Below are 27,572 nucleotides of genomic sequence, written 5' to 3'. Positions count from 1 at the left end.
ATCTCTTACGCATTATAATCCATGTGACTGGTTATGTTACTGATTCTTATATGCATCACGTATATGGTGTATTTTTGCAGACAGTTCACAACTGAAAAGAGGACAATACAATTATATTTTTCTAGCTTAAATTTTAGGAGTCTGTTTTCTATTTTTAAAAATATGTTTGACTAGATTCTTACGTGTTGCAAAGCAATATACTTTCATTGGCTTCAATGGAGCTATGCTAAATCAAACCAGGAAAGAACCTCAAATGCCAGTATTCCTGTGTCTCTGACAATTATTGTTGAAAAAAACAAAAAAAAAACCCAATAAACAAACCAAAACAAAAGCAAAACCCCCACACAGGCACTTGTAAACACAACATGAAGTACTGTATTTTAGAATCTATTTCCACTAATACATGATGCTTTTTTTCTTTTACTATTTTTCCTTTTATATCATTACTAATGATATATACTTTAAACCGTGAACTGTATTTATAAAATTATATGAACATTGTTTGTTTGTTTTAAATGAAGACAGAGATTGTTTCGGACAAACAAATGTAAAAAAACTGCATGGTACAGGCATGTCCTTTTAAAAGAATTCCTTTGCTGCAGTGAATTCAATTGAATAACAGAGATCCTGTAAACAAGATATTCCCCTCCTGCAGAAAAGGAAGCATTTTAAGAAGACAGGACCACACAGTACACACTCTGGTGTCATACAAAGAGATGGGTGAATCACAGGAATCAGATGCAGATCTTTATTTCCCCAAAAATGTAGAGTATTTGGATCTGAACTCTAGGGTCACATGTGTGTCGACAGGTGGATAGATAGATAGACAGATGCATATTTTATTAACATTTTGTATTTTTAATACCATTCAAATTAGTAATTACGTGACCAAGAATAACGTGTTAATTTCCACAAACCAGCAACAATTGCTCATAGTACCCATTCTGTACTGAGAGCAGGGTCTGTCCATTCAATCTTATCACACATACTGTGTTGTTAACATCATTGTTTTCCCAAAGTTTCTGCACAATATACTTTTTAAATCTTTCTATTGAACAAAAAAAAAAAAAAAATCCAGCGGGATACAAGCAATACCAGCTGAATTCAAGAGTAGTAGGATAAAACATTAACACTCATGTTGAAAGCATTTCTTAAATTCTGCAACATTGCCCAGCCTTATTTATAAGAAGACAAGAACCTATATCTAGTAGGTTTGTGGTAACATATGCTGGGGTGGGGGGTGTTAAAAAATTTTGGAAAAGTTTGCTGGACTGAACTAATGATTCTTACATACTCACTTCCCCTAAATCCAGAATACAAAATAGGGCACAACTTAATCCAGCTATGCCGCTGTAAACTCTCTAGTATAGCCATAGCCTTATAATGGAATGTGTTCTTGGGCCCTACTGAGCCCTCTGGTATGTGTGTTAGCAACTCCCAGTGAAGTCAAAGGAAGACCCACACATCCGAAAGGGGAAAAATTTGGCTATGTGTGTAACCAGTTATCTGTATCAATCTACACATATATTATAAAGAATAGGTAGAATAAAAAATACCAACATCGAAGAACAGGTTAGACTGTGACTGGTGTTTGCATCCTCTAGAGCTGATGGGAATGTTTTTAACTAAAAGTTTCCGAGCAGTGCAAAGGGGCTGGATCAAAAAACAGACTCTGAGTAGCTTATTTAGGTAAGAATGTTAAAAATTATAAAGCCAAAGCCACACTAAGGACAAGAAGCATTTGAGGAAGCTAAACCTTAGCAATACATTCTAGGGCTCCCCAGGGATCATATACCGTCTCCTCCTTTAACCATAATTACCCAGAGTTCCAATGTATGCTGATCTGCAGAGCTGCTTTCTATCTCTTTGGCCTCCATCCCTCTTCACTTATACCACTGTAATGAAAGAATAGCTTCACTTAAGTCAATGGAGCTACACCAGAGCAAAACCAACATAAGTAAGAAGAGATTCAGGCTCCCTCTTCATATTAAAATGTACATTCATTATGGGATTGAGAATGTGTTCAAATCCAGTTATTTTGTTTCAGGGTCTGATCCCAAGCCCAAAGAAGACAGTGGAAGCCTTTCCATTGACATCAGTGGGCTTTGGCTCATGCCCACAGACCCTGATGCTGGAAAGACTTCCATGCATGTGTAACGTTATGCACTGTGAAGTGTTCCATTGACTTCAAAAGCCTGATCTTCATTAGGGAAAAAAGGTGTGTTCTTAACTCAAGCTGGCTAACTTGAGTTAACTAACTTGAAGTAAAATTCTATGGAGACAAGGCAGTTTTTAGTGTTCACATGAGTTAATGGGTTGAGTTAAAGGCTAGGCTCCCCCATAACTTTAACTCAACCTGTTAACTCATGTAAATGCTACAAACTGCCTTGTCTTCGCTAGGATTTTACTTAGAGTTAACTAACTTGAGTTAAGAACGCACCTTTTTCCTTGTGATGTTAGACCCAAAAGACTACTCATTGGGTGAAATCCTGACTCTGCTGAATATTACCCACTGTACAAAAAAATTAAGCACATGTGCAGGTCTTCGCAGGGTCAGGGCTTTAGAGTATGTGTGCACAGCAATAAAAGATCCACAGCATGATCACGGCTGGTCCAGGTCAGCTGATTTGGACTCGGAAGTCTTGGTCTGCAGGGCTAAACATTGCAGTGTAGACTTTCGGGTTTGGGATGGAAACTGAGTTATGGGTGGATCTCAGAGCCAAGGCTCTGGTCCAAGCCCGAACATCTACACTGCAATTTATAGCCCCACCGCTCAAGTCCTGTGAGATTGAGTCAACTGCCTTGGGTTCTGAGACTCAGTGCTTCAGGTTTTTTAGGTCCATAATGTGCTTAATAGCTAGAGGTGGGCCCAAACTGTTCTCAGACTATGGAGAGATTTGGAATTAAATGCAGATCTGAACATCTTGCTAGGCTCCCATCTTGATTGCCCCCACTGTAGTTGCATATCCTTTTAGGGCCTGATCGTGCTGTCTCTAACGTCAATGGCAAAGCTCCTATTGACTTTAATGATAGCAGATTCAGGTCCTTAACTTTCAGAAAGAAGGCTGTATCTGATTCCTTTAGAAATCAGATCCTCAGCTAATGTAAATCATTGATGTCAGTGAAGCTACCTCAATTATGCCAGCAGGCCCCAAATTCATACTGCAATTGGTGGTGATAATCTTACATGTGACATTTTATCCTGACTACAAAGGTAGGCATAGGTAAGGGTGTACTCATTTCCTCAGATTTATAGTCCACTTGAAAATTGTGGGTTCAATATTTAGGTTTGAGCTCAAAACTTCTGATGGGCAAGTTTTGTTTAGCTCTGGCAAAATGCTACTGCTGCATGTTTTTGTTTTTAATTCTCTAGGTAGCCTTAATTGCTTTCACACGAGCATCTTGCGCACAAGGAGATGTTTCCCTTTAGTCAGAAATAAATGTTTTAATTTAGAGATGGGCCTGAATCAAACCCCCAGATTCAAATGCTCTTGGGCTTTTGGGAGGTCTGACTCTCCACCTGGATGCAGATCAGAATTCCTTACTTGGCCTCTGTGTTTATAATAGGACTCATTGAAAATACCAGCTCTAAACACACTTTGTGGGTGGTTCAGAATCTGAGATTAGATGCAAATACTACGATTGGTACCTCTGTCAAAAAGAGGCAAACTTAACACCCTGCATCTGAACAGTACTCCACCCACATTTGGATCTGAATTTTACATCTCAGGTCTATCTCCAGTTTTAACTTTAGGGAGAAATGTTTCTCGCAACCCAAAAAAGTAAGGAGCCTATATTAGAGGATTGATGTACTCATTAAATAGCCTAGAACTTTAGGACACACAATAGTCCATCGTGCATACATATTTGTGTCAGTATCAAGTGCAAGTACCTTCAACACCAAAAAAACACAGAACACTAATGCCTCCTGAATTTTCCTTCCCCCTTAGGGATTTTTTAGAAGAACCATTCAGAAAACTCTCCATCCAACCTATTCCTGTAAATATGAAGGAAAATGTGTGATAGACAAAGTAACAAGAAATCAGTGTCAAGAATGTCGCTTCAAAAAATGTATCTATGTTGGCATGGCAACAGATTGTAAGTAGATTTCTTTTTTCTTCTTTTAATTTTGCTCTTTGTTTAAAATGTATTGACTGCTGAAGATTGCTTGAACATAACAGAGCCACCAGCAATTTTTCCCTTTTATAATGTAATATTTGAAAATTATGTTTATTATGATACCAAACTATTTCTATCATAGTGTGGTAATATTTTGTTTACTTTTAACAGATTGGACCTTCTCTTGGCCTTAACCACGTTATGTAACATGAAGAATGTTAATTTCTAGTGTGGGAGAGGGAATCCATTTGGATAGATGCCTGGCTGGAAACACATCTTGTTTAGAAATTCTGAAGAATGTGAAGTTGAATGTCTTTGTATGAGTCATCCTGTAGTTGTTTGTTTCATTTTTAGCCATAAAGAAAGTATGTACTGAGAGAGAGTGCTACTCTCGAATTCTAGAGAATCAGGACATATGGCTGCAAGATTAACCCTTAGGGGTCTTGTTTTCCCATCATTGTACAGGGGATTTACACCATAACTTCAATTAGTATAAATGGGAGTAACTTACATAAATCCTCCCATGCATTAGTTAATGGTTGTTACTAGTGTAATCCCCTGCAGAAAAACAAAGTGAGAAAAGACCTATTGAAGAGAAATTTCATAACTAAAATGTGCTAAGTTTGTTTGTCCTAACAGGAATTATAATGTTTCACGTATACATGGAAACACAGAGGTGCTGACTAGAATGAAATATCTGTCATTTCATCATTCCCAGTGAAAACATCATGAGAGGGTACAGGATGGCACTAGGCCACCAGTTCAGATCCAGCCTAGACTGGCAGTGACCAGAAGTTGCTACCATTGGCTGTTTAGTGGCTATTTAAAATGAGATATTGATCTCAGTTTGGTTCCTGTTAACAGATGTTGACACCACCATTAATTGATAGTCCTAGTAGAGGAGTGAGTGAGCATGACAGCCAAACTCTCTCTCTACCACTAGAGGTGACCCTTCCAATTTAGAATTGACCCATCTTACTGGGACATGGTACAGGAAGTATTGCTGCTCTCTGTGTCATATCAGTTATGGGCAAAACCTGCTCTCTTTTCCGACTTGAATAGTTCAATCTACTTAAATGAAACAACTCATGTGAGTAGGGCAAGGAGGATTTTGCTCTCTGTGGATAAACAGAGGTGACCCACCTCTAGGGCAGTCTGATGTGATATGTCTCACTAGGACTGGACTCAGAAAAGATTAGAAAAGCCTACAGGAATAAGGGTGAGGGGAATTGTTAGTGGTGGAAATTTATATGACCAAATAATAGTCCAGGTCATTTATCATCTTTGTGAATTCACAGAACCTAGTCAACCTCTATACCAGGGGTTTTCAAACTTCATTGCATCACGACCCCCTTCTGACAACAAATTTACTGTGTGACCCAGGAGCAGAGGCTGAAGTCTGAGCCTGCCTGAGCCCTGCTGCCCCATGAGGGGGGGCCAAAGCCCAAGGGCTTCAGCCTCGAGGCGGGGGACTGTAGCCCTGAACAGTGGGGCACAAGCTTCAGCTTTGGCCCTGGGTGGTGGGACTTGGACTTTGGTGCCGACCCGCAGTTTGAGAACTGCTGGTTTAGAGGCAACTAGGAGTTTGTTATAGGAAAACCAGCACTTGCAGTTAAAACACATTTTCTGCAATAACTTCCTTGAAATGAAATCCTGTATTTAGGGTTTGAACACTACCCTTGCTCATGGTCAGTAGAAAGCTTTCACAGACAAGTGTCATCAAATTATGCAGAATTTAATGTCATTTACAAAAATTTAAGATTCTAGCCTTTTGTCTGCAACCTGTCCATATGAGTCAAATTGAAACAGAGGTAGTACTATCTTCGTGAACTCTATCTGCAAACTTTAATGCCTCAACTGCTGCTCATTGCTATCAGTTAACCTGAGGATATTTGGAGTCCTGTGGACAATGGTGAGACTTATGAGGCAACAGATTAATCTCACTCTGCAGCTTGAGGAAGCTATAAGCAACAGTGGAGGAATCCACTGGAGCTGTCCATATAGTGTTGGGCTATTTCCTTTGGAAGATGGGTGTATTTTGATCTGGTCAATAGTCCTTTAGAGAGCCTGACTGTACTATGTAGACTGCCCTCAAACTCCTCTTGAAGGGGATTCTGAATATTTTATTGCTTTACATTCTGCCATGGTATAGACTTGAACTGCTGTCATCACTTGCTCCCTTTTGTACTCTAGGAAAGTGAGGTCTCACAGAGCTCAAAATAGAGAGGCTGAAGAGAAGCTAGATTCTATCCAGGCAACAATAAATTACCTCTAGTGCCTCCATGACCCTCAAACCCGTAATGTTTAGATATACCCATCTCATAGAACCGGAAGGGACCTTGAATGGTCATTGAGTCCAGTCCCCTGCCTTCACGGCAAGACCAAGTACTGTCCCTGACAGATTTTTGCCTCTAGATCCCTAAATGGCCCCTTTAAGGATTAAACTCACAACCCTGTGTTTAGCAGGCCAATGCTCAAACCACTGAGCTATCCCTCCCCCTGTGACACCTTGGCTCAGATGTTGCTTGGGTCTCTAGATACACACCCCACTTCTGCAGGCAATCTCTGGAGCCCTGCCTTATTCCATAATTTTGTTTGCCCACCACTACTGCCCAGAGGATTCAGGGGGTCTGGGGTCTTAGTGGCGGGGGGTCCCCGCTTCGGCAGTAATTCGGTGGTGGGGGGTCCTTCCGCTCTGCCCCCACTGCCGAAGTGCCCCGAAGACCTGTGGTGGGGACCCCCTGCCACCGAATTACCGCCGAAGACCCGGCACTTCGGCAGTGGGTCCCACTTCGGCGGTAATTCGGCGGTGGGGGGTCCTTCTGCCCCGCAGTGGAAGGATCTCCTACCACCAAATTGACGACGACAACCTGGAGCGGAAGAAGATCCGGGGGCCCGGGCCCCACGAGAGTTTTCTGGGGCCCCTGGAGAGAGTGAAGGACCCTGCTCCAGGGGCCCGAAAAACTCTCGTGGGGGCCTGGGGCAAATTGCCCCACTTGTCCCCCCCCCGGGCGGTGCTGTTGCCCACATCCAATTTCATATAATTGGTATAGGTCAGGGGTTCGCAAACTTCATTGCACCATGACCCCCTTCTAACAACAAAAATTACTACATGACCCCAGGAGCAGAGGCTGAAGTCTGAGCCCGCCCAAGCCCTGCCACCCCAGGCAGGGGGCCAAAGCCAAAGCCCAAGGGCTTCAGCCTCAGGGCAGAGGTCTATAGCCTGAGCCTCACTGCCCAGGGTTGATGGGCTTCAGCTTTGGCCCTGGGCAGTGGGAGTTCGGCCCCAGGCCCCAGCCAGTCTAACACCAGCCCTGGTGATCCCATTAAAATGGGGTTGCAACCCACTTTGGGGTCCTGACTCACAGTTTGAGAATTACTGCTCTACACTATTATATTCTTGCTTCCCATTTTACCTCATGTCAGTTTATGAGACTGTAAAATGAGCATTGGCTTGGCTGGTTTTTTGTTTTCTTTTCTTTTCTTTCTTAAGGAAAAAGAAAGACCCCTCATTTTCTAACAAATGGATGGGGGTCCAATTTACACTCAGTCTTGCATAGTTTTACACTCTGTGAACGGTCCCATTGAACATAATGGGACTCCACTGAAGATAGTGGGACTCCATTGAAGACAATGGCACTACTCTCAATGCATAAAGTTTAGCACATGTGTAAGTAAATCATTCAGGATCTAGAGAGATAAGTGTGGGGTAAGAAAGACTAGCCCTGCTACCTGCCAGGCTGGTCTGATAGACCTCTTCACCAACTGCCTTGTCAAGTTGTTTCTAGTTCTCTCAGCACATCTGGGATAGGTCAGACTAAAATTCAGACAATCCCAAGAGCAGGCATCCATTTTGTTACTTTTTATTTTGTTTTTATTCCTGATAGTGGTGCTGGATGACAGCAAGCGGTTAGCAAAAAGGAAGCTGATAGAAGAGAACCGAGAGAAGAGACGTCGGGAGGAGCTACAAAAAACAATTGGGCACAGACCCGAGCCAACAGACGAGGAATGGGAGCTGATAAAAATTGTCACTGAAGCGCATGTGGCCACCAATGCACAAGGAAGTCACTGGAAACAAAAAAGGAAATTTCTGGTAGGAACTGTAACCTTATACTCTGCTTTTGTTGCCAGTTTCTTTTATTCCCTCATAAGCCTCTTCCCATCACCGTCGCCCCCAAATTTGTTTATATGTTGACTGGTGAACTGTATGAAAAATCACATGAACTTCATAATTAGTGGTTGCCAACTTCTGTGAATCTGGTCGTCTGATCAAACTATGCATCTGAAACGGGAACCTGAATGATACTGAGTAACAGACACAGCAGTTGGATCCCACTGTTTTGGTAGAGTAAGGAAAAATAGAAAGTACGTCTTACTCCTGACACGCTGGTGTCAGCCCATAATATAAATAAAGTCTTTGTGTGTGCATGTGTATTCAGAGACACTTCTCCACGTATGGACTGATATCCAGCATGGCTTCATGTTGTGAATAAAAACCTTTTTTTCAGGTAATAACACAAAACCCAGATTTTTTAAAAAATTGTGTTTTTATTGCCCCTTTGTTCAAAAATGAATACATTTATTTAAACCAAAAAAAAATGCTAGGAGAAGGAATTAAGGTCAGCAAAAACAGGATAATATATATACTACATCACTGGGATTGCAAAATATAGAAGTGCCTGGGGACCTTTTCAGGGGGAAGATCTATCTATTGAATAAGCTATAACTGAGATTCAGCCTAGAAAATAATGCTCAGCACTTAAAAGGGGTTTGTTTCATTTCTGATTATTTTTCTAAATTTGATTTGTAAAGGAAATGAATGCAGAATACCAAATACTCCTGCAGCAGACAAGAGTGATTAAAGTCGTATGTCACAAATACCAAAGGGTCTGAAAGGGAAGTGAAACCTACTTCAGTCCAAGGTGCACCAGACCATAGAATGACCTCCAGGTGGAAATTCTCATATCTATAAGCACAGACACCTGCAGCGTACTCCACTGCACAAACCTTGAGCCATCATTAAGCCCACTACAGGAAGTTTTGCATTTGAGTCAGCTGATTGGCTTTTTGATGTTTACTCAGTTCCAACTGTGGATCACACAATTCTATATGTACAGTCACACACTATTGTGTCAGGACATAGAGACGATAACACAAAGACAATATTCACAAAGACAGTGAATATTGCAAAGAGTGACGCAGTTGTTTTTGAAGTTACTATCTAGCAAACTTTGCAGTTTGGTATGGTTTAAAAGGGCAAGAACATGGATACTGTGTACTAAAAAAATTTTTCCTAACCTGTGTTGCATTAATATGTTGGGTTACATAGCATGTGGTTTTCCCAGTTCTTTCCAAATCAGATCCCTCTCTGCTTTATACAGAGCACCAGTTTTTCTTCTGAAAGTTAGATTTTGATTTTGACTGATGGCAGAACTGTAGGAAAATCTTTGACATTTTGCTTTTAGAAAAACCTATTAAGCCTGTATTATTTATATTATTCAAACAGCAGTTTCAGCATCACTGTTCAAAGGTACTTGTGTAAATTTCATACACCTCAGCTGTCTTGAAGGAGTTCTTCTCTAACTTCTGTGCAGTTTTAAACTTAGTAATGGAACAAAATGCTTCCTCCACATAGTGTTTGGCAGGTCTTTTGCAATTGCAAAGCCTTACTTTGAACACGGAAGAACAGCTTTGCATATGTATGGGTTTTTTTAAAAACAGAAGAAAGTATGCAAGTCTAAATTCAACTGGGGTGAAATTCACCCCTCTGCAGGGTTTCAGGATAAAGTTTATACATCATATAAGCCCCACTTAAATCCTCAAAATAGGACTTACATGTTGCATAAGCCTTGTGCTGAAGCCCTGCAGAGGAACAAATTTCAGCCTAAATGAGCAAATGTGTAGGGATTTCTTGTTTAATCCAAACTAGCTCCAATTCAGCCCATCCCTAGTTTCGGTCATATTAGCTCACCTCTGTAAATAGGTCTTGGCAGCTGGCTTGTGTTCTTTATGATGTTATAACATTGGAACACTGGGTAGGCCAAGAAGCCCAATCCTACAGTGTGCTGAGCATCTTCTAGGTAGGAGGTAATGAATATCTTCAACTCCCTTTGATTTCAGGGGAGGTTGAGGGTGCTGAGCAGTGGAAGGAGGCAGGATCAGCCCTAAATTTCCAAGCAGAAACACCTAAACTTCTCCCACGAAATATGCATAGACACAAACAGGTAATTGCATGTGTAAAATATGCAGCTGCCCACACAAAACGGGTGTAATGGCACACTGATCACCCATTTCTTTATGTAATCACCTATTTTACAGACAGCTGCACATTTTATGGCTTGTTTTAGAAAAATTGCCCTCTAGGTCCTGCATAAATAATGGCTGTTGGTTAATTTCATACGAAGAGAGTGGTGGACTTTATATATAATCCCTACCATATTATAAACATTTATGAAAGATGACTTGAATGAAACAGATTTTCCCTTTTAATGTATTTCTTAATATCTTCAGCCAGAAGATATTGGGCAAGCACCAATGGTTAACGCCCCAGAAAGTGGGAAAGTGGATTTAGAAGCCTTCAGCCAGTTTACAAAAATTATTACACCAGCAATTACAAGAGTGGTGGATTTTGCCAAAAAGTTGCCTATGTTTTGTGAGGTAAGAATTTTTTATTTTTTTTTTGCTTTATGCTATTCTAAATGCACCTGTCAAGAGAAACAATAGAAAGTAGTGTCATTGGGACATGAAAACACACAAAATTATATCTGAGCCCCATAAAATCCCGCCACTTCTTGTTGACTTGAACCATGCAAGAATGAAGTGAGGATGTAAAACTGTACTAACCAGTTCACTTTGTTTTAAATCAAATGGCTTAAAGGAATTAAAAATAAAAAATAGGATAAAATTATCTCGGTATCATTTAATGTCCTGTTTCCTATGATCAACCAAATCCTCTTTTTGTGGTTTTGTATGAGCCTAGACCAGTGGCAAAATCAATAAATCTTCCCTATCAAGAAGAGCACTTAAGCACTTGCATAACTTTAAGAAAATACTTAAGGCCCATTAACCCACTTGGACTTAAGCACATGCTTAAAGTTAAGCATTTACTTAAATGCTTTCCTAGGTAGAGATGGAGTTAAGTATGTGCTTTAAGTTCCTTCCTGAATCCAGGACTAAGATTCCTCCCGCATTGGCTCTTTTGTACTGGACAGGATGTCAGCAAAAACCCAGGCCACAATCTGTCCCTCACTCATCACCACGAGTGAAATGTAAGTTAGATGTGCACTCCAAAAGAGTGGAGGCAACTAATAAGACTTCACTCCAAAAGGATATTCAAATGTGAGATATACTGCCAGAGGAATATTTAAAATTAAGTTTTAGTGTAATTAGGACATGCATAAACCCTATTCTAATCTCACTCACACTGGCGCAAATTGGGAATGAATGTAAATTTGAGAGCAGTAGACGATGATGATTGTTCTCTTTACTTAAAAAAATGTTAACTTAAATTCTGGGCTGAATCAACTGGAAAATAACCTTGACACCTGAGAGTCTCCTGGGATCCACACCCATGGAAGTTCTGCAGCAATGGCTGACTGTCGGGAGACTACTATCCCATCCTGCAGAACAGCACTTGACCCCACTGGTTATATGCCAAGAGAATGGCCTTGGAAATGACAGTGAGCCTGCTCAGGGAGATCATCCAAAATCCAGACATGGGACCCACTTCTTCCCCCACTGATTGAACATGAGTCAGGGAAGAAGTTTAAGGCAGGCACACCATTGTGCTCTTCTGTGGCTGACAGCTCAATCTCTAAGGTTAGTCAAGGAGAGCTGTTATGTCAGGGAAGGCAGAGGGCAGTACCTGGCACCTACAAAAGAGGGTGCAGTAAGTATCAATAGGTGGCGCATTGTAAATAGCTCTCCCTGGCTAACCTGAGGATTGGCTCTGTCAGTCAAGAAAGCATGAAACAATGGCCAAGTGTGAAGATTTGAAAATCCAAAGGGAGGCCCCTGCAGCACTCCAGGTCTGAGGGGAACTGTCTGCATTGATGTAGTGTTTGTGATGGGAAGTTACAGTGACATTCCAAGGCAGTCTTTTTAATTAGGAAACTTGGTCCATCAGACAACAGGCTGCATTGCCCATCTGACATCTCCTACCCCTCCTGGCCACACATGGCCCACGTGCTTCACAGTTTAAGGGAGTGGAAAGCATGAAGAACATGAGTCAGGAGTTGTGGGGCATGACCTTTGTATGTTACACCTTTTGGCTGGGTCAGGCCTCCCTAGCAGCTGAGCCACGTTTTAAACTTGCTCCTGCAGACACCAATATCTGACAATAGAATGAGAAACCATTCACAGTGAATACAAAGGGGGGAGAGCTGCCTTCTCATGTGGCCACAGATGTGGAATAAAGGAATGGGAATGGCAAACGTTAGTACTTATTTGAAAGGGACATAGTCTGGCTAAAATGATTCACTTTTTAAAAATTGCAGGTGTCTTTACTTCAGTTACAAATAATCCTGTCTGGACCAGACTCTGGCTGTGAGTCAGTCTGTGAGGAAAAGCCCTTCCCTTCCCCGGTCGGCCCCTGCACAAAGTTCAGATACAATCACAGTCCCTGCTGTCATGGGGCCAGAACTGACAGTGCAGCTAACCTCTGCAAAAGAGACAGAGCAGGGAAGGGCCATGGCCATTTCCCCCCTGCCTGCTGCAAGAGGGAATGCACACTGTATTTTTATTGTTTCCCTATTGCACTTCCCTCAGCTTGGACAATGAAAATAGACTGGGCAGCTGCTAGTCAGTCCCAGTTTCAGAGGCTCATGGGTTAGTGGTGTGGTATCAGAGTTGTCAACGGTCCCAGTTTGGCTAAGGGTGTGCTGACTTTTGCCAATGCAGTTTTAGGTCGCTTCAGTCTCAAAATCAAATTGTGAGCAGCCAAGTTCATAGCTGTGGCCAGCAGAGGGCCCAGTGAGATGAGCTCATCATTCACAGTCAACTGTAGCTGCAGCCCCAATCTCTGGTGGGCCTATGTTGCTACTGGAAGATGAGAGTCCTGATGCCAGTGCCAACATCAACTGCAGCATGGACAGTCCGTGCTCCAGGAAGGCTAGGAGGAAGCCAGTCCTGGTCTGTCAGGCAGGCTCATTGCATACAGAGGTAGGATCCAAGTCCTGCCTAGCAATAAGGAGATAGGTGAGAAAATAGGGGAAGAACTGAAGAGGGTTAAAACAGGAGCAATGGACAGGCAAAGAAGGGTAGAGACAGGGAAGGTATAGAGGGGAAGAATAGAGCTGGGAGGGAGTGGGTGAAGGGAATATTTGAAATAGACAATGAATTATTTTTCATTGTCGGGGGCTGGGCTCCAGTCTCCAGGAGGTTACGTGCTTTCCGACGAATTACAGGTTATTTTCTATGCCCATCTCTCTTGCCCTTTTAAGGGGGAAAAGAGCTAAAAGAAACAAGTCCCTAAAACTTGCCAGAATGGCCTCTCGACTTCCATCAGACCCAACCATGATATGCTACAGTGTACAGGCTACTACAAGCACTGAGGGTGTTTGTTTCTTTAAGAAAAATAAAATTGTAGTATTTTTTAAACAAATTAAGTCAAGGAACCATTTCTATTGGTCTTCAGTTTGGTAAAACCTTATTTTTGCAAAGCCTTCTTTTTGGACACAATTTAACCTAGCAATGTCCCATCAACCATGGCCTGTGGAGTGTTTCCTTCGGGCATATGGGAAAAGGTGCACCATAAAAAAGTTAAAAGGGGGTTACGTGAGAGGTGGGAGGGTAAAGGAGTTTCTTTATGTTTATTAGATCAGTGCAAAAAACGATGAGTTATTTGCTCATGTTATATCCCACTATTTATTTTTTTTCTATGTATCTCCCTATCCTGTGCTTTTTCTATGTTTCTTTCCTCCTTCCTTGTCTCTCCATACATCTCTCATTTTTCTCTTTATTCCCTCTCTGTTTTCCCTCTCTCCTTTCTCGCTGCATTTGTCTTCCATTTATCATCTTTTTATAATTCCTTTCTTTCTCCTGTTTTTTCTTTCTCCTTCTCTTCTCCCTTACTGGGTCTCAGCAGCCAAACAGCAGTACTTCCTTTGGGAAGCTAAACTGCCACTTTCCCCATGCAACCCATCTATGTGCAACTGCTGAGCTTGATGCAGAAGGAAGCTGACTTGCTCTGACTGGGACTTGTCATTTTCCTTATGTATCTAACACTTTAGACCTGACACTGGCTACACAGCAAAAAATAACTGTGCAATCCTAGTCAATTTCTCTTTTTCGCTGGCTCCATGTTTAAAACTCTTCTCCTATAGAACACTGCTTTTGCCTCTGTTAGCCAATTGCCCATCACCCATGCTGTAAGTTTTTCTACCAGATTAAATGTAATCATTATGCGAGCGAGTGCACAACACACATATTTACTTCACTTGAGATTCAAAGTGAAAAAATCATATCTTAACATGAACCAAAAATGAAACAGATTTTATCATTTCTAGAACCTAATTAGGATTTAGCTTCATCTTCATATAATTATGTACGTCATGTTTGCTATTGACTTACAGTGACATCTTCAAAACAATCTTGGAGATTTCACTCTTCTTTCATTATCATTTATTTAGGCACCTATTCCTAATATGCAGATACCTTAGAAATAACATATAAATACAACCTAAGTGCAGTAATTCAGGAATTACCCTCCAACCAGTCCTGCTCAAATAGTTCCCCATCTTTGGCATTACAATTCCCTCTCACTCACTCCCACCATTTTCGAACCCTGGGAAAAAGATGAGCCTTGCAACATGCTGTGAAGATAATGATCCAAATTCTGCTGTCAGTCACACCAGCATAACATTGGCATAATACCACTAAAGGCAACTGAGTCACACTGCTATAGCTGAAAGCAGAATCCGGCTCATTATCTCTTATTAAATGCTAATACTTGATGGTTTCCAATATATTACAGGGGGTGATTTCAAAAGTGATTAAGGGAGTAAGGAGCACAAATCCCAATCACTTAGGCATTTTGTAAAATCTCCTCTAGAGACAAGATTTGTTTTACTACTTTTACTAAAAACCAGCCCACAATTATAGTTCTTCCCATGTGTGATCATTTACTCCTCTATTCCTAGGTCAGAAAAGTAAAAGGTGCAGTACTGTTGTAACCAAAGAAACAACTGATAGTGTTAATTTGTCGATTAAACCTTGCAACATGCTTTTCAAACGGAAAGTGATATTATGAAAATGTATTGGGCTAGCTTTTCAAACCTGCTCAGCCTCCAGCAGCCCCTATTGAGAACAGCACTTCTGAATATCTGATCCCTTCATTTTAGTGCCTTAACGAGAGCTGAGGTCTTCTGAAATTCTGACCCAATAGTACTTCATTATGATGATATGATATATTAATTTCCAATGGAAACTGGGTGGAATGAACCCACTCAGAGGGGTGGCCAAACATATCATACACATGGTTGTTAGCTTTTGGGATGTGTCATTCATATTTGGGACTATTTAGTCAATCAATTGTATGGTGTATAACAGTGTTAATAGTGTATTTAGCAGCCCTAGATGTTTACTGAGAGTAACATGGATTCTATTGTATTTCAAAGCTAAGTTTGCTTGAAAACCCTGGGTAGTGCAGACTGTTTTATTATCATGTGTAATCTCTGCAGCTGCCATGTGAAGACCAGATAATCCTTTTGAAAGGCTGCTGTATGGAGATTATGTCCCTCCGAGCAGCAGTGCGCTACGACCCTGAGAGTGAGACTTTAACGCTAAATGGGGAGATGGCAGTGACAAGGGGTCAGCTGAAAAACGGGGGTCTCGGTGTAGTATCTGATGCCATCTTCGACCTGGGCATGTCGCTGTCCTCGTTTAACCTGGATGACACGGAGGTCGCCCTGCTCCAGGCTGTGCTGCTCATGTCATCAGGTGAGAACGAGATCATATTGGGCACCACCAGAGCCTTTATAACCACCCCTGTGTGAAGTTCTGGTTCATTGTATCTGCGGCAAATCTTTCTCTAAAAAAACCAGAGGGTATTTTAAATATAGGAACACTGGCTCAGCCATCATTAGAATGATGCAGCTGAAATCCTTGGTTATTGCATCACACTGGGCTTAGAAACTATGTGGATAAGCACAAAAAAAAAACTTTATGATGGATAACGGTGGCCTTGGTCTCAGACCATGTGCAAACAGGGTAGAGGTCTGAGGTGGATTGGTTGCTGGAAAGGGATCAGTGATGCAGCTGAGTCTGGGCCAACATTCCCTGGCTTACAAATAGAGAGCCCAGCATCAGCCATCCTCAGGCTAAGTTCTCTAAAGGCTGGGCTTAACTACGGGGAGATCAACGCTGCTGCGATTGATGCAGCAGGGATCAATTTAGTGGGACTAGTGAAGACCTGCTAAATCAATGGCAGAGCACTTTCCAGTCAACTAAGGCATGCCAGCTCTCCGAGAAGAGTAAGGCAAGTCGACAAGAGATCATCTCCCATCGATGCAGCGCAGTGAAGACACTAGAGTAAGTCGACCTAAGTTACGTTGACTCCAGCTACCTTATGGAGTAGCGTAACTTAGGTCGACGTACCCCCGTAGTGAAGACAAGACCCGAGTGTCCTAATCTTTTGCTCTAGCCCAGGGTGATGTGACATACAGGACTGAGAATGTGGTTCCTGGGCAATGACAGACCTGGCAAATTGTGGGAGAGGAGGGGTTCAGACCATTTTAAGTCTTCAGTAGTGAACAATACATAGGGTAGGGGTTTACATTGACCTTCCTGATCATTTGCATTCATTTGACATTTCCACTGAAAACGTCTGGGTCTCTGTTTATTTTCCAAATCTTTGACTTGTAAAACAGTGATTTCAGAAGGCATTTCCTTAGGAACTTCTTTCCTGAAAGTGACCTTTAAATGTTTTCTCATAAAGGAAGCATTTTCACAGCCAGGCTGATGCATTGCTTCAGTGCTGATTTGGAGGGAGAAGCACTGTCTGCTGAATTGCCAGCCCCACTGAGTGCAGTTCATAGGTGTTCCTGGAGACCTGCTCACCTTGTGCCTTCCCATGGGATCCTCCATCCCATTTTCATGAATGTAAACTCACTGCCTGTAAACCCTAGGTGCAGGATCTCAGCCAACCTTGGTTGAAAAGCTGCAAAAGACTTTCGGTGAAATAAATGTCTTTAGATAGGAGGTTAATCTGATAGTTAAGTTTAGTCTCTAGAAAGCATGTTATGATTTTGTTTTTTATGTAACCATGTGTTTCCAGTATTCTTACTCACCATCTCCTGAATCTCTAGACTTTGATGATAAACTTATTCTTGTTTTCACTATAAATATATCTCAGTGCTGTGGTGTTAAGTAAAATACTGGTCCTGAGCTGAATCTTATAAGCTGGTGTACATATTGTTCCTTTGGGGACAGCAGACACAATGTTTCTATAAGTAGTCAGGAGCTGGATATCACAGGGGAATACTTCAAAGGTACTTGGAGACTGGGGTACACCTATTGTTAACCTGTAAGGCACAGTAAGGGCTGGCATGGCAGACAGGAAAGTGCTTGGGTGGCTACAAGGCTGGTGATGTTAGAAATCTGACATCCAGCTAAGCACAAGCAAGACTCACTGACACTGGACGCAGGGAGAACAAGGTGACTCATAGTCCTGGGTACTCCAAGAATTGTCACAGTGGTGTAGTCAGCAGGATGAGGGGATGTCTTCTTTGCCTTCTACATAAATCCTCAAAGTTCTTTGTCGGTAGTTGGAGTACAGGCTAACCACCTGTGGCTTGTTTTACATCTCTGCTTCTTCCCTGTTGACTTCACCTCTCTTCACTGACTTCGTATGTAAATAGGCATCTGTCATAAACAGATAGCTAAGGGTTAATGTCTCTTTCACCTGGAAAGGGTTAACAAACAGGGATCCAAACACCTGACCAGAGGACCAATCAAGAAACAAGATACTTTAAATCTGGGTGGAGGGAAGTTTTGGGTGTGGGTCCTTTGTTCTGTGTTCTTCTCTCCGGTGGTCTGAGAGGGACCAGACATTTTTACAGGCTCTCTAAGTTTCTGATCAAATAGTAAGTAGGAACAGGCGATTTTAGTATTTTTGTTTGTTTTACTCTATTTGCAAGTGTGGATCTGGCTGGTTAACTTTTATATGTGTAGTTTGTGGGAATATTTTATATTCTGTATTGAGTACTGTTTCTTTCTGGTTGTAAGATAGGACCCTGTAATATTTCATTCTTGAAGTTACAGAGATAATTCTTACTTTTCCTTTCTTTTATTAAAAGCTTTCTTTTTGAGATGTGATTTCTTTCTTGTTTCCCTTGTTTTATCGGGGATGGGATACTCACCAGGACTGGTGGGCAGGAGACGGGGGGGGAGAGATAGAATCTTTTCTCTGTTTCCTTGTATCTCGTTTGCCTTTGTGGTAGAGACGGACATGCTTCTTGATATTGTGATGTAAAGAGGTTGAAACAGTATCTCTCAGGGTAGCCCAGAGAGGAAATTCTGGGAGGGAGAAAGGTGGGGGAATGGTTTATTTCTCCTTGTTTTAAGGACCCAAGGGATCTGAGTTCTTGGGGTCCCCAAGGAAGGTTGGGGAGGTCAGAGTGCCCCAAAACACTATATTTTGTGTTGGCTTATAATGCTTGATTTACATTTTGATAAAGAGACCGGTGAATAAACATCTCTTTGTCTAACAGAAAACCAGTTTTTTCCATCTCTGCTGGTGGTTAATACCTTGCTGCAGACTCTACGAGCATATCTTCAGTACCTATAAAGAACTCCTTACCTAGTATCTGTACATACATTTCACAACGGCATTAAAGACCATGTGCCCTGGGTTTCATTTTAAGATCTAACATGACATTCTTTGGTGAACTAGAATGTACACAGCAGAATCAGGATATTTCTGTATCTCTCTTGCCAGCTGGCACTGAAGGCTTCTTGGGTCACAACTGTAGGTGTGCCACTGAAAGGGAAAACAAAGATAGGCGCGAATTGTAATTTAGAGTTGGGGGGAGGGGAGTTTTGATGAAGGAAGTTTTTATTCATAATTATTTGTAACACAATAACACCTGGAGCCCCAGCTGAGATCAGGGCTCCATTATGCTAGGAAATAAACATACTACTAATAAGAGACTGTACCTGCCTGAATAGCTTACATTCTAAGTGGACTAGACAGACAAAGAGTTGGAGGAAAGAACCATTACTATCTTTGGGGTACAGAGAGATTAACTGAGCAAGGTCACACAGGAAGTTTATGACAGAGCCAGGATTTGAACACAGATGTCCTGAGTCTCAGTCCAGTGCCTTTCTTACATGGTCATCCTTCCTCTCTTGATTTTGATTAGGAATATATTATTGTGAATGAATACATTCATCGTGTTTCTTTTTACCTACAGATCGCCCAGGTCTCCTCAGTGTTGAGAGGATAGAAAAATGTCAAGAAGGTTTCCTCCTGGCTTTTGAACACTACATTAATTACAGAAAACATCATGTTGCACACTTTTGGCCAAAACTGCTGATGAAAGTGACAGATCTACGAATGATTGGCGCCTGCCACGCCAGCCGCTTCCTGCACATGAAGGTGGAATGCCCCACAGAACTCTTTCCCCCTTTGTTCTTGGAAGTGTTTGAGGATTAGAAAGACTGGAGTGGTTCTCAGAATTCCTCTAGCACTACTGGCTGTCATTTCATTCCATTGCCTAACTCTTCTTCTGTTCTTTTTGTTTTGGTTTGGTTTGTTTGTTTCTCTCTTTTATTTTTTTTATAGACATTGGTGAAAATGTCCCTTTAATGCGGGTACCTGTGACTATTGCTTTTTGTCCTTCAGTCCCTTGATGTGAATGCTTTGACAGCTTAACAGTGAAAACACAAACAAACCGATCTTGATCACCAGCACTTAAGTGGTCACCAGCTAACATCCATCACTGCTTGGGGGAATGGGGAGATAAAATTGAAGTGGCAGAAAATAAACAGGCCTCCAAGGCAAAGCACTTTGCCCTGCCTTTTTCCCAGTATTACCTCATTTTGCAAGCCATGAGTGAGATACACTGTCTAGTTTTCCATGGTCATTCTAAGTGTAACCATTACCATTGTGACCTAAGAATACCATAATCACTGTGATTGCGTCACATCCTTGGGATTATTACATGAGTCATAAATATCTGTGTCCTCTACAATCAAATCTTTTTTCAAATACACAGTGGGGAGAAGGGGTTGATATATTTTTTTTCATTTGTACAAAATGAGGGCAAAATCCTCAGCCCTTGCTCAGTTAAAACTCTAGATGACTTAAATGGGAGGTCTACTGGAATAAAGACTGAGGGCTTGATCCTGTGAGGTGTTGAGCTCTTCCAACAGATGCGGGGAGCCCACAACTCAGGTTGACTTCAGGAGAGGAAGTGAAGGGCGATGTCACATCAACGTCCAAGTGGCACTGAAAGGGATGGGCACTGGGCAGGTCTTTGGTATGCACTCAGCACTCTGGAGGAATGGGTCTTTTATCCTGACTGCAGGATTTGCCCAGGGTTATGCAAAGATACAAATGATCACAGGGAGAAAAAAATGATTATGATGAACTCTAAATAGGATAGAAACCTACCCTATTACTAGTTATGCTCCAGACTGTACAGCTTTATCCCAGTAACATGTAGAGTATGTCTTGAGAGTCATCTCTGATAGATAAATACAAAGGAAACATATTGCCGTCTTTTTGTACTTTTTTGTACGTGCATTTTTATTTTGATTGGCTAGATTCTCTCTCAGTTCCCTGAAATCATTTCTATTGACTGCGCTAGTAGGAGCTGAACTGAGCAACAACATGATGTCCTGCTGCTGAAATCTGCCAGCCAGCACTCCTAGCACTCATTTGGGCCTTTTTCAAGGGCATTATGAGTAAAGATTCCTCTGTTTCATCCATCCTCATCACAGGGTGATTGTCTCTGAAGTTTTATAAACTCCAGGCCAGGCAAGTCTCCTGGTTTATCTATAAGTGGGATACATGAGAAGGATCATCCTCTTCCTGACAACAGAAAAGATTTAGTACAGCCTCAGACTATGTTTCATGCTCCCTCTGTTGCATTGTGCATTCACATATCAATACAAAACAAAGACAGAAGGAGGTATCCTTTCCGGCCCAATTAGACAGGCATTGTTATAGTTGGACATTCAAAGTTAAAGGCCCTAATCTAGCCCTAGGTGTTTGACTCGTGAAAATGTGGTACTAGGAAAACTTTCATTGTGTGCAAAACACCAGGGGAATTTTGAAGTTATTTTCACGCCTGTTGCAATGCGAAGAAAGCGTTTGGAATACTAACGGCCACGTTTTCAGCCAGGCTGAATCCCTGCCGCCATGTTTGTTGGTGCAATTTGCATCTATACCTCCAATGAGTTGTGAGCGTTAATCTTAGTAGTTACGTATTGGAGTTCTAAGATTTGTGCCCAAAATTCCATGTGGGTGTAAAACACACAGGTGCATTTTTTGCAGGCACAATGGGACGCAAGGCCACTGGAAACTTGCTCTTAAATGTTTGGTTTTCATATGAGGTTAAAAACACTTGTTGGCTCCCATGCCTCCACCTCCCCCCAAAGCAAAATGTTTGAATGACACCATTCTCCAGATTGTTTTGCAGTAAAACCCAGAGTATGTCATGGGGTCAGGGACATCCAGAATACTGGGGTTATACTTGGAATCAAAACCCATACAAAATAATGAGAATTATGGGTTTGGTCCTGCAAACGCTTCCTCAAATGTACAGTCTCAAGAAAGTCACTCAGTAGTGTGAGAACTGCTCACAGGAGCCAGGGCTTGCATTAGCAGATCCTAACTGCATACATTAAAAGAAAAATAATTGCACAAATCTTAAAATCAAATTAGTTAGAATGACAGATATCTGTAGAAATTAAATAAAATAGTTGATCCATTTCTTGCTTCTGTTTTCCAGATCTGGTAAGCAAAAATAAAATGAAACATACAAACCTTTTAGAGCTGTATTCTGCCCCTAATCTTCATGGGAAACTCCTACTTATGCCAGTGAGAACCCCACACATGCTCCTAAGGCTATATATGACTAATTTAATGTACAAAAATTTGATCATGTCGTAGGTGAAAGAGAGAAAAACACTCTTCTTTCTGGCAGGTACCAGTGTTGGCAACTCACAATTTTATTGCAAGTCTTGAGATATCTGCTGTTTTTCTGATAGCCCCCACTCTGGAAATCATGTTGTTACATGATTTTTTTAAAAAAAAAGTTTCTAGTGCTTTTGGTTGTAGAAAAAAGCTTGAAAATGTTAAACCCAAATGTTCAAAATGTAGAAGGCAAATAACTCAAAACTGACAATTTAGAACTCTCACGATTTTTAAGCCAATCTTGTGATTTTGGGAGCCTGGTTCATGATTTTTGAACCCTTGGGATTGGCAATACTAAGTTATTCAAAGTAAATAGCATAGAAAAGGTAAGAGTTGTACAAAAAACAAAAACAAAAAAGATTAGTCATCTGACTCAGGAAAGCTTCATCAGTCTGATTCAGCACTGAGAATAAACACTTCACAGGCTGGCTGCTGTTAAAACGGCTACTGCTATGTGAACCTGTCCCCATTAAATCTAACAAGCAAAGCAATGAGGTTTAAAAGTATTAGACTTAGTAGATTATACTATTGAGTACCTGGAATTAGGCACTTAATTTGTATTTAAATGTCTGAATAAGTGGCTGAATTTCCAAGATGTTGACTTCATTGGGAACTGTGACTACTCAGTATCCTGAAAAATCAGTCCACCTCTATTTAAGTGACTAAACATGGATTTCAGTGCCTAACGTTAGGAAAACAAGCCTGAAAATGTTGGTCAGTTTTTAGTTTTTAGCAAAGAGTACATATAGCAGTATTTTTTTAACCTTTTTTTATATTAAAGGTATGGGATCTGGCATTAATTCATTGCGGTGAATTACCAGTATTTATCAATCTAAAACCAATAGCCATCTCTTAGTTTAACAGATGTGATCTAGTGACATTTATGGCCCTGCTTCCATACCAGTTTTACATTGACTTCAGTGATATTACTTCTGATTTACACCAGTGCATAATTAGAACCTATATTAGGCTCTGATCTTGCAAACGGACTTAGCCCCCTGTCCTGCGATGACTTATGCACATGCTTAAATTTGCATACATGCATAGTCCCAAGTCTTTGTAGGATCAAGAACATAGTGTTTGCTACTGTGAGTAACAGACTTTAGTGTGACTAACTATTCCCAGTAGTAAGCACTACACCCAGTAGTATTTGTAGAATAAGGCCTTCTGACTGAGTGCAACAGAACTGAACTTTTCAGTGCAGTCCGTACTCTTGTGTTTGATGGTGCCACATAACTCTCATTTTTGCTCTCTGGTCTAGAGGTATAGCAAGTGGGGTCTTTTATTCATGATTCTTTCTGTCAACCCAGCTCTTTCATTGCCATCTTCACTGTTTTTTGCCCTACATAATACATGCATATAGATTTTATTCCTTTCATCTGGCATCCCAACTTAGTTCCGATATTTAAAATAACCTATATACAGTGTGATAATGATTTTTGTTTACACTCTGCCAAAATATAGACTTTAGAATTAGACCTCTGAGGTCCAAAATCATCTTTGAGGTAAATGCTTGCTCCTTCAGGGATCAGTTTCAGAAAGAAAAAAGAAAAAAAATGACCAGAGGGAGAAATCAGAAATCAGCCTAGGTAGGGCTGTTGATCACAAGCAGAGCATGTCATTGTTAGTGATGTATTTTTATGCTATGGAACTCTAACCTGTGTGTATCATATTGACTTTTTGCTGCATGAATCATACACTATAAAAATCAGTCTTACGGTTTTGAGACGTAGCCAACATTTGTAAGGCTAAACCTTTTTCAGTGACAGAATCAAAATCAGCAACCAAGGAACATTCTTCTCTCTCTCTCTTAACTGTGAGAGCAGTTAAAAGTGTCCAGTACTTCTCTTTTCACTGACGTAGAGGCTCCAGGACTTGAACAAGCTCTTAATTTGTCCTGTTGTTGTAATAATATGGAACTGATTACCAGATGTTTCCTTTTGATATTGCTATGATATGATCCCTATTTAAATTTTATATAGAGAAATTTTATTCTAGTGCAATAGAGATTTATTTTCCATATGAAGATTCAAAGTAATGTGAGCACGTCTTTTTAGAACAGAATAATCTTGTTTTAAAAAAAAAGGTTTGGCCTTATCACAAAGTTTTACCGTGTTGTATAAATGTTTAGCAAATGCAAAGAGTATGCATTTCTTGTGTGTATCCACATTGACTGCCGTCGCCTTCAAAAGCAATATTGTGCAGGTAAAAGTTTTTTGTGACTGTCCATTGCACAGTTTACCTACTTTAAAAGCTAACCCTATTTATGCACAAGACAATCAAATGTAAATCTGCATCAGCCAGACGGTGTAGATTAAATTTGTTTAAATTACTGAGCACAATGTAAAACATTAAAAGACACTTTATTTAATTACACATTACTTTATTATAGATAATATCAGGGCATGAACTAGCTGACACTGTAATTTTTTTCTCTTTTCATACTTTAACTCTTCATTTTTAATTTGTTCACAACTACATCAAATTAGTCTTTCATGCCATTTCTTTAAAAAAGACAAAAGGTGAACTTTTTTTATTTTTCTTATTGGTTTCATGCCCTGAGGGTAACACAAACATTACACGGTATAATGAGAGACAGTACTATGGATGATGTATTTTTTTGCAAACAGGAGTAAGTGATATGCTATATCAGTAATATTTTTTCAGCCTAAAAAATATATATATTAAAAATCTGTGACCGCAAATGTTTTAAACTGTCCGAAGAGAAAATTTGTATATTTGGGGGGAGAATAATTTTTACATAGCTTTTGTATGCAGATATTAAAATGTAATTATGAATATAGTGGGCCTAGATAACTGTGTAAGCTTGAATTCTAAAATGAAAAAGCTTATAACTGAACTATGTTTTCAGTCTTTCTCTTTTTTCTTCCAGAATGTTTAATCTGGGCTGTTATGTACACCTCTACCCCTATATAACGCTGTCCTCGAGAGCCAAAAAATCTTACCGCATTATAGGCGAAGCCACGTTATAATGAACTTGCTTTGATTGGACAGAGTGTGCAACCCTGCCCCCCCGGAGCTCTGCTTTACCACATTATATTCAAATTCGTGTTATATTGGGTCACGTTATATCAGGGTAGAGGTGTAGTTGTAAAGTGCTATGCAGTGCTACACTGGGAATGATGGGGTCTGAGACGAGCCTTATATTGCTCCCCAACCTGTTCACACTTCTGTTCTTTTAGGCTTTTCCCATCATATATAATCTCTCCTCTCATATACACTCTCTCCTACAATGGTTCTGATTCTCCTCTTGTTCACACTAATTTAACTTAATTTACTTCTGTGGACTTACTCCTGATTGACATTAGTTATGTTTTAAAATGAACACCTTTCTTCCTTGTTATGTTAGAAGCATACACCCAGAGGAGTTAGATTAAAAATAAATAAATACTCTTGCTGGAAGGCTGCAATGTATCACTACTGTATTTCTGAGAATTCAGACCAATTTCACATAGGGCTGTCAATTAACCACAGTTAACTCAAGCAATTAACACAAAAGAAATTAACTAGATTAAAAAAATTGATTGTAATTAATCGCGGTTTTAATCGTACTGTTAAACAATAATAGAATACCAGTTTAAATTTATTGTCAATATTTTTGAAGGTTTTGCTACAGTGTCAAATATATTGATTTCAATTACAATACAGAATACAAAGTATACAGTGCTCACTTCATATTATTTTTATTATAAATAATAATAGTCAGTTCACCACATACAAGTACTGCAGTGCAATCTCTATCATGAAAGTGCAACTTACAAATGTAGAATTATTTTTATATAGCTACACTAAAAACAAAACAATGTAAAACTTTAGAGCCTACAAGTTCACTCAGTCCTACTTCTGCTTCAGCTCATCACACAGAAAAACAAGTTTGTTTACATTTACGGGAGATAATGCTGCCTACTTCTTATTTACAATGTCACCTGAAAGTGAGAATAGGCACTCACATGGCACTGTTGTAGCCAACATTTCAAGGTATTTCTGTGCTGGATATGCTAAACCTTCGTACGCCCCTTCATGCTTTACCACGATTCCAGAGAACATACTTACAGGCTGATGATGCTGGTTAAAAAATAATGTGTTAATTAAATTTGTGACTGAACTCCTTGGGGGAGAATTGTATGTCTCCTGCTCCATGGTCTTACTCACATTCTGCTATATGCAGATTTGACAGAATGCAAAGAAGGTACCAATATGAGATTTCTAAAGATAGCTACAGTCTGAAATGTCTTCCAAAATCTGAGAGGGACAAGGTGTGGAACATGCTATCAGAAGTTTTAAAAGAGCGCCACTATGATGTGGAAACTACAGAACCTGAACCACTAACAAAGAAAATCAACCTTCTGGTGGAGGCATCTGACCCAGCTGATGAAAATGAATGTGCATTGGTCTGCACTGCTTTGGATTGTTGTCAAGCAGAATCAGCCTGTCTCACTTTCAGGTGATATTGTAAATAAGAGGCAAGCAGCATTATCTCCCATATATGTAAACAAACTTGTATGTCTTAGCGATTGGCTGAACAAGAAGTAGGACTGAGTGGACTTGTAGGTGCTAAAGTTTTACATTGTTTTGTTTTTGAGGGCAGTTGTTTTTTAACATAATTCTACATTTGTAATTTGCACTTTCATGATAAAGAGATTGCACTACAGTGCTTATATGAGGTGAATTGAAAAATAATGTTTCTTTTGGAGAGGATTACACTGCAAATATTTGTAGTAAAAATAATATAAAGTGAGCACTGCACATTTTGTATTCTGTGTTGTAATTGAAATCAATATATTTGAAAATGTAGCAAAACCTCCAAAATATTTATAATTAATTTAAATTGGTAACCTATCATTGTTCAACAGTGCAATTAAAACTGCAATGAAGCACAACTTTTTTTTAAACTTGCAATTAATTGCAAGTATTTTTTGATCATTTGGCAGCCCTAATTACATGCAAGATCCCAAAACCAGAGAAAGACAAAGCAGGCTGCTCTCTAAAAAACAAAGAGGCACAACTCACCCCATCTTACTCTAGGCTGAGTAGCTTCAAACTGATCCTACACTTCCCTACAAAGCCCTCTCACCTGCAAACACTACCAGAAACACCTCCACTTCCATTCTTAAATTGCTAGCTTGCAATTTCAAGACAATCCTCAGTATACCACATTCCAAGTCTAGACAGTGCGAGTGTGAGAGGAGAATGAGAGCCCCTGTCTTCTCACACGCCCCATTTCTCTCTCACACTTACACACTCCCTCTCTTCCCTGTTGGTGTTGCTTCTCCTCTTTCACTATCTCTCTCTT

General features: G+C 40.4%; 1 protein-coding gene across 2 annotated transcripts in view; it reads left to right on the top strand.

The window, feature by feature from the left end:
* Positions 1 to 25,074, top strand: part of THRB (thyroid hormone receptor beta) — a 262,087-nt gene extending 237,013 nt beyond the window's left edge. For both annotated transcript variants that reach the window (XM_032781166.2, XM_032781164.2), the window contains 5 exons: positions 3,951 to 4,098; positions 8,007 to 8,212; positions 10,630 to 10,776; positions 15,798 to 16,056; positions 19,530 to 25,074. In XM_032781166.2, coding sequence (XP_032637057.1) covers positions 3,951 to 4,098; positions 8,007 to 8,212; positions 10,630 to 10,776; positions 15,798 to 16,056; positions 19,530 to 19,771 — 1,002 coding nt within the window. In that variant the 3' untranslated portion in view covers positions 19,772 to 25,074. The remainder of the gene's footprint in view (positions 1 to 3,950; positions 4,099 to 8,006; positions 8,213 to 10,629; positions 10,777 to 15,797; positions 16,057 to 19,529) is intronic.
* Positions 25,075 to 27,572: the final 2,498 nt, after the last annotated feature.

The sequence above is a fragment of the Chelonoidis abingdonii genome, chromosome 2 (assembly GCF_003597395.2).
Source record: "Chelonoidis abingdonii isolate Lonesome George chromosome 2, CheloAbing_2.0, whole genome shotgun sequence".
NCBI classification, from domain to species: Eukaryota; Metazoa; Chordata; order Testudines; family Testudinidae; genus Chelonoidis; species Chelonoidis abingdonii.
Note: the sequence above shows the minus strand (reverse complement) of the source record. Positions and strands in the feature narration are given on the sequence as shown.